The sequence below is a fragment of the Onthophagus taurus genome, chromosome 8 (genome assembly GCF_036711975.1).
Source record: "Onthophagus taurus isolate NC chromosome 8, IU_Otau_3.0, whole genome shotgun sequence".
Taxonomy (NCBI): Eukaryota; Metazoa; Arthropoda; class Insecta; order Coleoptera; family Scarabaeidae; genus Onthophagus; species Onthophagus taurus.
Genome location: NC_091973.1, coordinates 3,686,157 through 3,699,528, shown reverse-complemented (window position 1 = coordinate 3,699,528; position 13,372 = coordinate 3,686,157). Strand labels below are relative to the sequence as shown.

Below are 13,372 nucleotides of genomic sequence, written 5' to 3'. Positions count from 1 at the left end.
GAAGAAATGTTATCGATTAATGTTTGGCTGTTTGTTAAATATTCAACAAGTACGCAAGCGTAGGACAGTATAGGCGATGCGGGTCCGCGTTATACCGTCTTCCAGTAGTACGCTCCAGGTACATGTTCCTGCAGGACACGTCGTCAGTAGCCCAACCCATCTCAACCAGCGTGCTCCAACTCGCGATGTCAAATCGCAAATAATCACGCAAAAAGAATAACAAGGTAAGACGTTTAAATATCAAACATTTTTTTACAACATTTAATTTGTAAAACAAATAAAATTCAATTAAAAAAAATCAATTAATCGGGACTTTTAGTATTCAATTGTTTGTTAAACAACAAAAAGGAAATTTTGGCAATAAATAAATAAAACTTTGTTTAAAACAAAATTTCGCAGTTATTCGCTACATATTTTATTATATTAAATTCAACAAGTGGAAAACGCACATGGTATGAATTTTGTTGCAACAAGACATTGCAGATATTTATTTTTGCAAAACCTTTCATTCCGGTTCAGCTATTTAATTCCATGATACTATTAAATTGTGCACAAATAATTCGTTGAATGACCGCACCGTGTGGGCGTAACAATGAATCTACGTTCTACTAATTTACGCTAAAAATATACTTTGATCAAAATTACCTAGCTGGCGAACGGCACCAAAGAACAGGGCGTTGTGACATGCAATTAAACTTGCAATTATCTTGCTTGTACAGAGGATGCTTGCGTATTTAATAGCAAATTGAAACTTATTTTCTCAATTTTCCGAGAATTAATTTTAAATGACCCAGATTTATTCAAAACCACTAAAACCACTTTATTAAAACTTTTACTAAAGTTACTTTGTTATATAAATTTTCGGGAATTTTGTGCAAAAACGTTATTTCAACTTTTAGAAATTAATTAATTTATAATGATCTTTATTTTTAATTTAATATCAATTAATTCTACTTCTATTAGTATTATTACTAACATAGTATGCATTTTTTAGAAATATGATGAAATATTATATGGTTGTAACTTTTGCACAAGTGTCTAATAACGCGATATGCGTATTGCAATACGAATACTGTGATATTGGTTGCATACTTGTAATGATGACGTCGGGTACGATAATTAATTAACACACTGTATTATGCGATGTTTCTAACAATGATTTCTAATTTTTCATTATGTATATTTTCCAATTTTCTATGGATTTACTATCCATTACACTATCTTTTTCAATATAGCATAGATTTGAACTTATCTACATCGATATTACTGGAGTTGCGTTCGAGATGTTCTTTTTAACTCCTACATCAATGTATATTCATACGCGTACGATGCATCGAGGTCAGAGTAATATTACTAACTGGTTCACACCTGGTAATAATAAAAATTGGCCCTGAGACTCAATTTTGTACATTGTGTAAAATTTTCCTAAAACTTCTATAACAAAGTAAAAAAAAATTTATTATTTAACTAGAAACACAAGGTCTTTGTCGTAAGTGCTATAATATTAACTCAGGACGATAGGAAGTTATCTACTTTAGAAGTTTGCGCATCCTCAACTTTGCTCTATGCAACCAACAGTACAGTATTTGTATTGCAATATGCAAATCGCATTATTGGTTGCATACTTGCAATGATGACGTCGGGTACGATAATTAATTAACACACTGTATTATGCGATGTTTCTAACAATGATTTTTAAAATACTTTTATGTTGCTATGTTCCAAGTCATCACATTTTCATAGACTAGTTAACATCACAAGAGTTTTATGACCATATGAAACAATTCCAATAATAAGTTTTGCCGAGGTTGCTTGCAGCGAAGACGCCGCTATTTGTTATAACCAGACTTGAGTGGATGTATCATTCGGCTTGGTAATCTCCGTCATATGTTTAGCCAAAACATGCAATATATATTTTCCAATTTTCTATGGATTTATTATCCATTACAGTTTTTCCGACGAATACTTTGTTTCATAACGAAGATCTTTTAGCTTTATTAATGGTTACTGTCACATCCGTTTTGATGATATCAACTCAGTTAGTTTCCTATCAGAATATAGCATAGATTTGAACTTATCTACATCGATATTACTGGAGATCAAAGTAATATCACTAACTGGTTCACACGTGGTAATAACAAAAATTGGCCCTGAAACTCAATTTTGTACATTGTGTAAAATTTTCCTAAAACTTCTATAACAAAGTAAAAAATAAATTTATTAGTTAACTAGAAACACAAGGTCTTTGTCGTAAGTGCTATAATATTAACTCAGGACGATAGGAAGTTATCTACTTTAGAAGTTTGCGCATCCTCAACTTTGCTCTATGCAACCAACAGTACAGTATTTGTATTGCAATATGCAAATCGCGTTATTGGTTGCATACTTGCAATGATGACGTCGGGTACGATAATTAATTAGCACACTGTATTATGCGATGTTTCTAAGAATGATTTTTAAAATACTTTTATGTTGCTATGTTCCAAGTCATCACATTTTTATAGACTAGTTAACATCACAAGAGTTTTATTACCATATGAAACAATTCTAATAATAAGTTTTGCCGAGGTTGCTTGCAGCGAAGACGCCGCTATTTGTTATAACCAGACTTGAGTGGATGTATCATTCGGCTTGGTAATCTCCGTCATATGTTTAGCCAAAACATGCAATATATATTTTCCAATTTTCTATGGATTTATTATCCATTACAGTTTTTCCGACTAATACTTTGTTTCATAACGAAGATCTTTTAGCTTTATTAATGGTTACTGTCACATCCGTTTTGATGATATCAACTCAGTTAGTTTCCTATCAGAATATAGCATAGATTTGAACTTATCTACATCGATATTACTGGAGATCAAAGTAATATCACTAACTGGTTCACACCTGGTAATAACAAAAATTAGCCCTGAAACTCAATTTTGTACATTGTGTAAAATTTTCCTAAAACTTCTATAACAAAGTAAAAAAAAAATTTATTAGTTAACTAGAAACACAAGGTCTTTGTCGTAAGTGCTATAATATTAACTCAGGACGATAGGAAGTTATCTACTTTAGAAGTTTGCGCATCCTCAACTTTGCTTTATGCAACCAACAGTACAGTATTCGTATTGCAATACGCAAATCGCGTTATTGGTTGCATACTTGCAATGATGACGTCGGGTACGATAATTAATTAACACACTGTACTATACGATGTTTCTAACAATGATTTTTAAAATACTTTTATGTTGCTATGTTCCAAGTCATCACATTTTTATAGACTAGTTAACATCACAAGAGTTTTATTACCATATGAAACAATTCTAATAATAAGTTTTGTCGAGGTTGCTTGCAGCGAAGACGCCGTTATTTGTTATAACCAGACTTGAGTGGATGTATCATTCGGCTTGGCAATCTCCGTCATATGTTTAGCCAAAACATGCAATATATATTTTCCAATTTTCTATGGATTTATTATCCATTACAGTTTTTCCGACGAATACTTTGTTTCATAACGAAGATCTTTTAGCTTTATTAATGGTAATAACAAAAATTGGCCCTGAAACTCAATTCTGTACATTGTGTCAAATTTCCCAAAACTTCTATAACAAAGTAAAAACTTGTAAAAAAAAAAAATTTTATTGTTAAACTAGAAACACAAGGTCTTTGTCTTAAGTGCTATAATATTAATTCAGGACGATAGGAAGTTATCTACTTTAGAAGTTTGCACACCCTCAACTTTGCTGGTTGATATTTAATTTCGAGATGTTAATCTTAAAGTTTCGTACGGGTGTAGTATAAGGTTACAAGGATCCAAGTATAATGTGCATTATAATAATGTAATGTCGAGTTATTAATGTAATATTAATTATTAATGTTGTAAAGTATTAAAATATATTACGAGATATAAATATAGGTTTTAAAAGTGAAAAAAAAAACCGATAACTGCTAACGGAGCAACGGCCATTCAAACTGAAAACAATGGGCACAACGGACGAATTTTCGCTCGCCTCGGGGTATTTAGCTCGAATACAGAGGGATTTTATAAAGAGAATTCAATTTCAACTGCACGACGCTGAACTGTAAAATTGTATCGACTATAATGGCGATTTGGAGAGGTTCGTTTCTTTTTCTTTTTATTGTCTACACCCGTCAACATTGAAAACAAATAGAAGCCTTCCTGCATACTTAACAGTAGCAAACGTAACATAATTTTTTTTTCCCAAGTTTTCTTCCGTAGCATCGCTGGTTTCCATTTCCATTCAGCTTTCACAATGTTTGCCCAACGTCCCGGGAAGATACATATCAACGAGAAGGTGCTGATGCGTCTTTCCGAAAAGGCCAAATTGGACAATTCTCAGAAAGGATACCTGTATAAAAGGACTGCCGATCAAAAGCAGTGGAGGATGCGTTATTTCATTTTATATCAGGTAGGTTAACAAAAATCGACAGTCGAAAAGCTTTTTAATAAACATTTCCAGGAATAGGTTTTGTGCACATATTCGCAAAATCAATAATGCTTACGTTTAAAAACTTTTAAACATTTCATTTATAAACAAAATCTAAATGTATAATAAATAGTATTTCATCCCATAAATAGATGTTAGCATTCAACTTCGTTATACTCCATAACACGGGGGACGGTTTATTACCTCGATGATGATTTCGCGGATTGAAACCCGCTGGAATGCAATAATTTGCTTTCCCATTCCTATAATATGCTGGTCTGAACTCCGATACTTCGTAATTAAATAACAAACAAACTCAATAGGGCATATACTCTGTGTATTTACCGACGTAATAGATCTCGTTTGATGTATGTCATATTTCACGATGATTTATTGGATTTATAAACAAAATTTTATACCCGTTATATTAATTATTAAGCTCAATTCCTAATACGTAGCTAATCCTTAAAGCCTCCTATGAGATTTTAGTGGATCTATTACCAATCTCCTTATCACACTAATTTCATCAACGCTTATATCTTGATTGTTGGTGGAGATATGACTAAATGTTATAGAAGAAATGTTTAAGTATTATATTTATGATAAAACACTTGGGATTCGGAGCATATTTCAAAAAATCTTTTAGAAATATCGAGAAAAATACGATAATATGAAAATTTGTAGTAAGTTGTTAATGGTATCAAGTCTTTGCTTGAAATTTATGGAAAGAAGCATCTCGGCCGACTTCGAAGACTTCTGCCACCTATAAGTATTGGTCATGATACTTGGGGCGGCAGAGATTATATCATATATCATGAAAAATACTTAGCACGGCTATCCTACCGGAAATTTATGGAAGAAACAATCTCGGCCCATAAATAAGTATTGGTCATGATACTTAGGGCGGCCGACGTCTTCGAAGTCGGCCGAGATTATATCATATATCATGAAAAATACTTAGCGCGGCTATCCTGCTTGCAGTGTATGGAAGAAATAATCTCCAAGTATCATGCTTAGAGCGGCCGACGTCTTCGAAGTCGGCCGAGATTATATCACATATCATGAAAAATACTTAGCGCGGTTATCCTGCTTGCAGTTTATGGAAGAAATAATCTCGGCCCATAAATAAGTATTAGTCATGATACTTGGGGCGGCCGACGTCTTCGAAGTCGGCCGAAATTATTTCATATATCATGAAAAATACTTAGGGCGGCTATCCTGCATGCAGTTTATGGAAGAAATAATCTCGGCCGACTTCGAAGACGTCGGCCGCCCAAAGTATCATGCTTGGAGCGGCCGACGTCTTCGAAGTCGGCCGAGATTATATCACATATCATGAAAAATACTTACCACGGCTATACTGCTGGAGATTTATGGAAGAAATAATCTCGGCCCATAAATAATTATTGGTCATGATACTTAGGGCGGCCGACGTCTTCGAAGTCGGCCGAGATTATATCATATATCATGAAAAATACTTAGCGCAGCTATCCTACTTGCAATTTATGGAAGAAATAATCTCGGCCGACTTCGAAGACGTCGGCCGCCCGAAGTATCATGCTTAGAGCGGCCGACGTCTTCGAAGTCGGCCGAGATTATATCATATATCATGAAAAATACTTAGCGCGGTTATCTTGCTTGCAGTTTATGGAAGAAATAATCTCGGCCCATAAATAAGTATTAGTCATGATACTTGGGGCGGCCGACGTCTTCGAAGTCGGCCGAAATTACGTCATATATCATGAAAAATACTTAGCGCGGCTATCCTGCTTGCAGTTTATGGAAGAAATAATCTCGGCCGACTTCGAAGACGTCGGCCGCCCCAAGTATCATGCTTGGAGCGGCCGACGTCTTCGAAGTCGGCCGAGATTATATTACATATCATGAAAAATACTTAGCACGGCTATCCTACCGGAAATTTATGGAAGAAACAATCTCGGCCCATAAATAAGTATTGGTCATGATACTTAGGGCGGCCGACGTCTTCGAAGTCGGCCGAGATTATATCATATATCATGAAAAATACTTAGCGCAGTTATCCTACTTGCAATTTATGGAAGAAATAATCTCGGCCGACTTCGAAGACGTCGGCCGCCCGAAGTATCATGCTTAGAGCGGCCGACGTCTTCGAAGTCGGCCGAGATTATATCATATATCATGAAAAATACTTAGCGCGGTTATCTTGCTTGCAGTTTATGGAAGAAATAATCTCGGCCCATAAATAAGTATTAGTCATGATACTTGGGGCGGCCGACGTCTTCGAAGTCGGCCGAAATTACGTCATATATCATGAAAAATACTTAGCGCGGCTATCCTGCTTGCAGTTTATGGAAGAAATAATCTCCAAGTATCATGCTTGGAGCGGCCGACGTCTTCGAAGTCAGCCGAGATTATTTCTTATATCATAAATAATATGAGTAATAACATTTTGTCATATCTCCAACATTAATCACGATATTTGCTGTGACAGCTCAATCAAACAAATTATATATATTAATATGTACAGAATATGCTGTTCTATTATGAAAGTGAAGAAGATCAACGCCTATGTGGAGTTATTTTCTTGGAAGGTTGCTATTGTGAAAGAACTGTATGTCCGAGTACTTCTCAAACGGAATACGTAGATGATGGGGTAAAAAAGAATAAATACAGGGTGGAACAAAATGTTTTGAAATTGAAATGTTATTGTTTAGTTTGTTATAGAAATATCGTTCCTGAAAGATTCGATTAGAAGTTACGAGTTGAAGGCAACTACGGAGATGTTATGCGATCAGTGGTTGCAAGCCATTAGGAAAGTCGGGTAAGTGAAGTGTTTATTTTTGTTTGGTCGGAAGTCGTTTTGATTCCATTTCCTGTGGTTTTGAATTTCCATTAACTATTAACTGCTTCTTAAGCTCGGTACTTATTTAGCGGTAAAGTTAACTTGTATACGTAATCCTCCGGAGAGGTCGCGCTGCATACCTGCAACGATTCGTTCAGTTAATTTGATTGTCGATAAGTATTAATATTTACGAGAAAGGTTATTTTGCGTGTGACTAGTTGCATTTGCATCTATGTCCGAAATCGCCCTTTGATGTTCCTTTAGCTAGATATTCCGAGAATGTAACGCCAATTCAAACTTCCGGGTCAATGCAGATGAAGGTGTCTAGGTTACGTGGGCGTTTTGCATTTCGAGATATTCAGACCGTTAGATCCAAAGTACTTATATTTACAGTAGCGTTAGTTTACTCGCAGCTCGGATTACTGAAAATTGCGAAAATGGCACGAAAATGCTTTGTATCTGGATGGACGTAATTAAAAGGGATCAAAAGGAACATCCTATCCAGTGCATTTACTAAATTACCACATCGATTTGTCCCTTTCGTTTGCGTCGCAAACGCGGCGATAAATTTTCTCTCTCTATTTTCAGCTACAACGGTTTAAAAATGGCTAATCAGGAATTGGACGAGAAGCATCGACATCTTGTTCAAATCCTCGAGTTGGAAAAGAAAACTAAATGGAGATACGCCAAGGAATGCGAGGACCTCGATAAAGAAGTGAAAAGATTGAAAGTCGAAGTAAGCAAACTTCCTGCGGATTTGAGCGACTTATTTGTACCCATAACATTATAAGCTTCCCGCTGGGTGCAAATTAGATTGCTCGACTTCCTTCATCAATAAAATTGTATTTCAACAAATTTCATTTTTATAACCGTAGATGATAAATCTACGAAGGCAATTTAAATTGATGCCGACAGAAACTCCCGCTGATATGGCGAGGTCGGGCGCAAATTCTCCCGAACTTCGTAAAATAAAAAAGGTACAAAGCTTCTTCAGAGGTTGGTTATGCAGAAGGCGATGGAAACAAATTGTTGAACAATACATTAAAAGTCCGCATGCGGAGATTATGCGAAAAAGAAACAGTTTAGTTTTCCAAATGCTTGAAGCCGAAGAGGAATACGTCGATCAATTGGAGATCTTAATAAACTGCTTTATGAGACCACTAAAAATGGCGGCCTCATCCAAAAAACCTCCTTGTTCTCACGATGATATAGGCGCAATCTTTCTCAACTGCGAAACGGTCTTATTCCTTCATCAGATATTTTTAAAAGGGTTAACTTCTCGCGTGGACAACTGGCCTAATTTAGTCCTCGCGGATCTTTTTACTATCTTATTGCCAATGCTGACAATATATCAAGAATACGTCCGCAATCATCATTACTCAATACAGGTGCTCACGGGATTGAAACAAAATACGGCCTTTCATAGCTTGTTGCAAAGGTTAGAGGAGAAGCCAGCTTGCCGAGGAAGAACATTGGAAACATTTTTAACGTACCCCATGCATCAGGTGATTAAAACACATGAGGTGATAAAAATTTATAAAACTCCACGTTTTAGATTCCTCGATACATAATCACACTTCAAGAAATCATCGCTCACACTCCTCACGAACATGTCGAGTCAAAAACGTTGAGCGAAGCCAAGCAACAACTTGAAGAATTATCGAGGATTATGCATGACGAAGTAAGTAAAATCTATCTTTACCGATTGAAAAAAAAACAATAGGAATATCTTGCAGGTGTCGGAAACAGAAAATTTGAGGAAGAACCTATCGGTGGAACGGATGATCATCGAAGGGTGTGATTTATTATTGGATAATAACCAAATTTACATCAGACAGGGTTGAAAATCTTCTTTAGTGCATCCTTCTTGATTCTAGTGACAGTTTTCTGCTTATAGGAACGTTAGTGCAGGTACCGTGCGCCGGAAGTGGTAAGATCAAGGTGAACTTCAAATGTGATAAGGAAGTCATACGTCAATGTTTCCTATTTTCCAATCATCTGATTATTACAACTAGGTCGAATAGCGGCAGGCTACATTTAGTGCCGATTATCGGCAAAATAGCTTTAAAAGACGTCGAGCTTATCGAGGACCCGTGTGAAGATAGCTGCAACGGTAATAAAGCTTTTCCTCTCGGCGAAAGGTTTAACGAGCTTTTCTAGGTGACGCCAACGGTCGAAGAAACAAGTACAACAACTGTGATTTTAAATTAATAGTTACTTTAGTGGAAGAAGGAACTAATAAACTTAAAAATGACACCGTCGTCGTACATTTACTTTCCCCGACGAGACAAGAAAAGCTCGCTTGGATATCAGACATTAGTCAGTGTTTAGAAAATATTTCCAGAAATGATATCTTGAAACCGGCCATTCACGATACTAGTTTGGTGTGCTTACCTCGTTGCGTTAAGAACGACAACAAACTTTTCGATGACGAAGACGACATCAAATTCAGCAGAACGCTTAATTCATGCAAAGTTCCCCAAATTCGTTACGCTACATCTGAGAAATTACTTGCACGGCTCGCCGATTTGCGATTCCTATCGATCGACTTCCTGAACACCTTCCTCCTCACATACAGGATTTTCACCGATGCAATTACATTACTAAACACCTTGAAAAACATCTTTTCTAACACCGATTTTCAAACTATGAGTACAATGTTGTCCCAAGAAGATCTCGACACCGTCGACGAGAATCTCAATATTTATTACGGTAGACGAAGGAGCAGTCTCATCACACCCCGAAGAATTAGCGGAGCCAGTAGCGTTTCCGGTTATTACTCCGAATCTTCCGAACGCGATAGATCTCACAGTTACGACTCAAGAGTATTTGGGCATCGCAGAAGAACTTTGGAGAAATGTAAGTGATTATTATAAATCCAACAAAAATAAATTCGCGATTCTTAGACGAAGAAGAACCCAATGAAGAAGCAGTTCAAGTTAACGTAATTAGCCCCACAACTCCCGAAAAAAACATCTCCACACAAATAAGAGTTTCCATAGACGTTCATTATTCCGAAAATTCAGGACCCAGCACTTCAAGAAGGCGAAGTTCAATTATGAATCCCGGTAAGTTAATGTTTTTGGAAGATAAAAATCATTTTTAATGAAGTCGTAGATTTTAATCTTTTACCAATTACTGAGAAGCAAGAAAAGGCGCAGAAAAAATCGTTGAAAATATTATTAGAAAAATCGCCGGAAGGATCGTTGTTAGAAAAATCACCAGAAAAAGATTCAGCGGATCAAAGTCAAGATAAGGAAGAACAAGACGAAAAAAGCGACCCCAATAGTATTAAAGTAGTTGAAGACATAAAACCACCACTTTCATCCCCAACTGAACGTGCTCAAACAGCCGCGTCGAAGTGCGCCAATACAGTGTTGGAGTTTGCTGCGAGAATCGCTATTAGTTGACGGAGAGAGAGTTTTAGTTTCGTCAGGGTAAGATCTATAATTATTATTTCTTCTTTTTAACCTTAAAAAAAATCTAGCGATACTACGAAAAGCGAAGATCAACTCAAGAAGGTGTCATACCCCAATACATCTTAGAATCAGAAACGATGCTTCAATATACCCGAGCTGGCGTGATTATAACATCATCGCATCCCACGAATAGAAGAAGTAGCTTTTCAGAAACTGCTAGAGCTTTCGCTGTAGCTACTGCAGCTTCCACAACTCCACGAGATTTAAGTATGGAAGAAGAATCGGTTATCAGAACGAGACATAAAGAAAGTATCATCGCCACAGCTTGTACCATGAGAGTTTTAAACATTTTAAGGTTAAATTTAAATAAAAATTAAATCCAAATAGGATAATTAAAAAATTTTAGGCATTGGATATCAAAACATATTCAAGATTTCGAAAAGAACGACTTATTGAAGTACAAAACACTCCAGTTTTTAGATGAGATCATTTTTAGTACCAACTTGAGTCAACCTGAATATAAAGCTGCAACGAAATTAGTGCAGCTACTCGTTGAACGAGACGTTCCGAAAGAATCAACCACGATTCAGGAGTTGCTTAGTCTTCCAGCTGTAAATAATTAAATATTATTAATTTAATCAATTAATTTTTTATTTTTTCAGTGTTTTATTGATAGCATTGAAACTCTGTCAGCTCTAGAAATCGCCGAACAACTGGCTTATATCGAGCACAAGATATTCATATCCATCTCTTGCGAGTAAGTATTTTTATTACAGCATAAATCAAAAATTTTCTTATAAATAAAAAAAACTGTAGAGAATTTCTACATCAAGCTTGGATAAAAGAAAATAGGATGATAAAAGCGCCTAATATATGTTTGATGACGAAACGTTTTAATGACGTTTCTCGTCTGGTAATGTCAGAAATCTTACGACGATCTTCCGTAAGTGGAAGAGTGGCGGCTATCGAAAAATGGACGGCAATAGCAGACATTTCAAGATGCTTACATAATTACAATGGGGTTCTTGAAATAATGGCCGCATTCACCAACACTTATGTTTTTCGATTAAAAAAGACGTGGGAGAAGGTTTCGAAAACCACAAGATACACTATCGAGAAACTCCAAGCGATCGTTTCGTGCGATGGGAGATTTAGGGCTTTAAGAGATGCTATACATCATTGTGACCCTCCATGCGTTCCATATTTAGGATTGTATTTAGCTGATTTAGCGTTTATCGAGGAAGGAACTCCGAATATAACCGAAGACGGGCTGGTTAATTTTTCAAAAATGAGGATGGTAAGAAAACCGATTATTTATGAAATGATTGGGAACGTATTTAATTTTAGATAGCACACGTAATACGGGAAATACGTCACTTCCAGCAAACGACCTACAAAATTGAACTTGCACCAAGAGTTGTAAATTACCTCTTGGATACCACAACTTTATTATCAGACGAAGAACTTTATAAAATATCATTGCAACACGAACCGAGGGTGGCGAGATTAAGTCAAGCAACTATAAGCTCTTTGCCATCAATTCCTTGGAAGCGATCGTTCAAAAGACGCTCCACATCTCAATACTAAGTAATAATTATTTAACAATAACTTTTTTCATTCACTATTTATAAATATACGCTTTTGAAATTTTCATCTTTTTGAAATTACAAATTAAACGTTGCATATCGTATGAATATCATGTTTTCGTCGTTTTCCATTAATTGTAATAATGAAATTAAAAAAGTAGATATAAAAAAAATTAAAAAAAACTAAAAAAAAATGAAAATGTTCAATTATTCTTGTTAACGATGTTTAAAGTTTATCGGTAGGGATGTCTGTCATGTTTAAGCCTGACATATCAATTGACCATCCTAAACCATATGGATCATTATATATTTTCGATGTTCTACAACCTCAAATAAATAAGACACTAGCTATTTGTCAATGGCAAATAGTCTATTTTTGAAATTTAAACCTTTACTGTAGAGAAATAACTTGATGATCATAACGATTAATGAATATTAATTAATAATATAAAAGATAATTCTAGAAGGTTTTAATGACAATCGTTGGGAATTTTACCCTTTTCTTATAAATTTAAATTAAATTTAACCAATTTTAATTCCTAAATACAACAAAAAACATACGTACTTGTTAAGACAATATGCACTCATCTTCAGATTTAACTATGGCAGAAATGGATTGATGAATACGGCTATTTAATATGGTTATACGTAAATATCTGACAATATTTAAAAATATACAATTTTATCGATGTTTTTCATAAATGTTTGTCTATCTGTTGAGATTTTCTCCAAATTTTATTCATAATTAATATCCGTAAATATATACACATATATATATATGTTAGAAAATTAAAAATAAACGTTTCTGTTTCTGGATCTCTGGATTACTGTATTATGGAAATATATATGTAATGTTACAATAAAAATATTCACAAATAATATCTTGTTTTATTCAAAACACGTAATTACAGTTTCCATTTAAAACTATTTTGTTGTTCAAATACAGTGTTCGCCAAAAATCTGAAGTCGAGGCAACACAATACGAATACCTGTTGCAGGATGATATAGTATTAATTACTGAGCCTCGGCCGCAAGCGACCTCGGCTTAATTAGTAAATGATCTACGATTTTAGTTGATAGAGTCGAGATCACTCGCGGCCGAGGCGCTACAAT

At 35.4% G+C, this 13,372-nt stretch overlaps 1 protein-coding gene across 1 annotated transcript; it reads left to right on the top strand.

Annotated features, from left to right (window-relative positions):
• Positions 1-13,138, top strand: LOC111425520 (ras-specific guanine nucleotide-releasing factor 2-like). The gene is given in 16 exon segments (XM_071198582.1): positions 1-4,103; positions 4,213-4,415; positions 6,940-7,065; positions 7,127-7,233; positions 7,843-7,990; positions 8,130-8,759; positions 8,810-8,935; positions 8,991-9,093; positions 9,152-9,367; positions 9,415-10,113; positions 10,161-10,322; positions 10,366-10,661; positions 10,742-11,028; positions 11,080-11,430; positions 11,490-11,970; positions 12,021-13,138. Coding segments are annotated over 16 exon segments (4,191 nt in total). The 5' UTR covers positions 1-4,087; the 3' UTR covers positions 12,261-13,138.
• Positions 13,139-13,372: the final 234 nt, after the last annotated feature.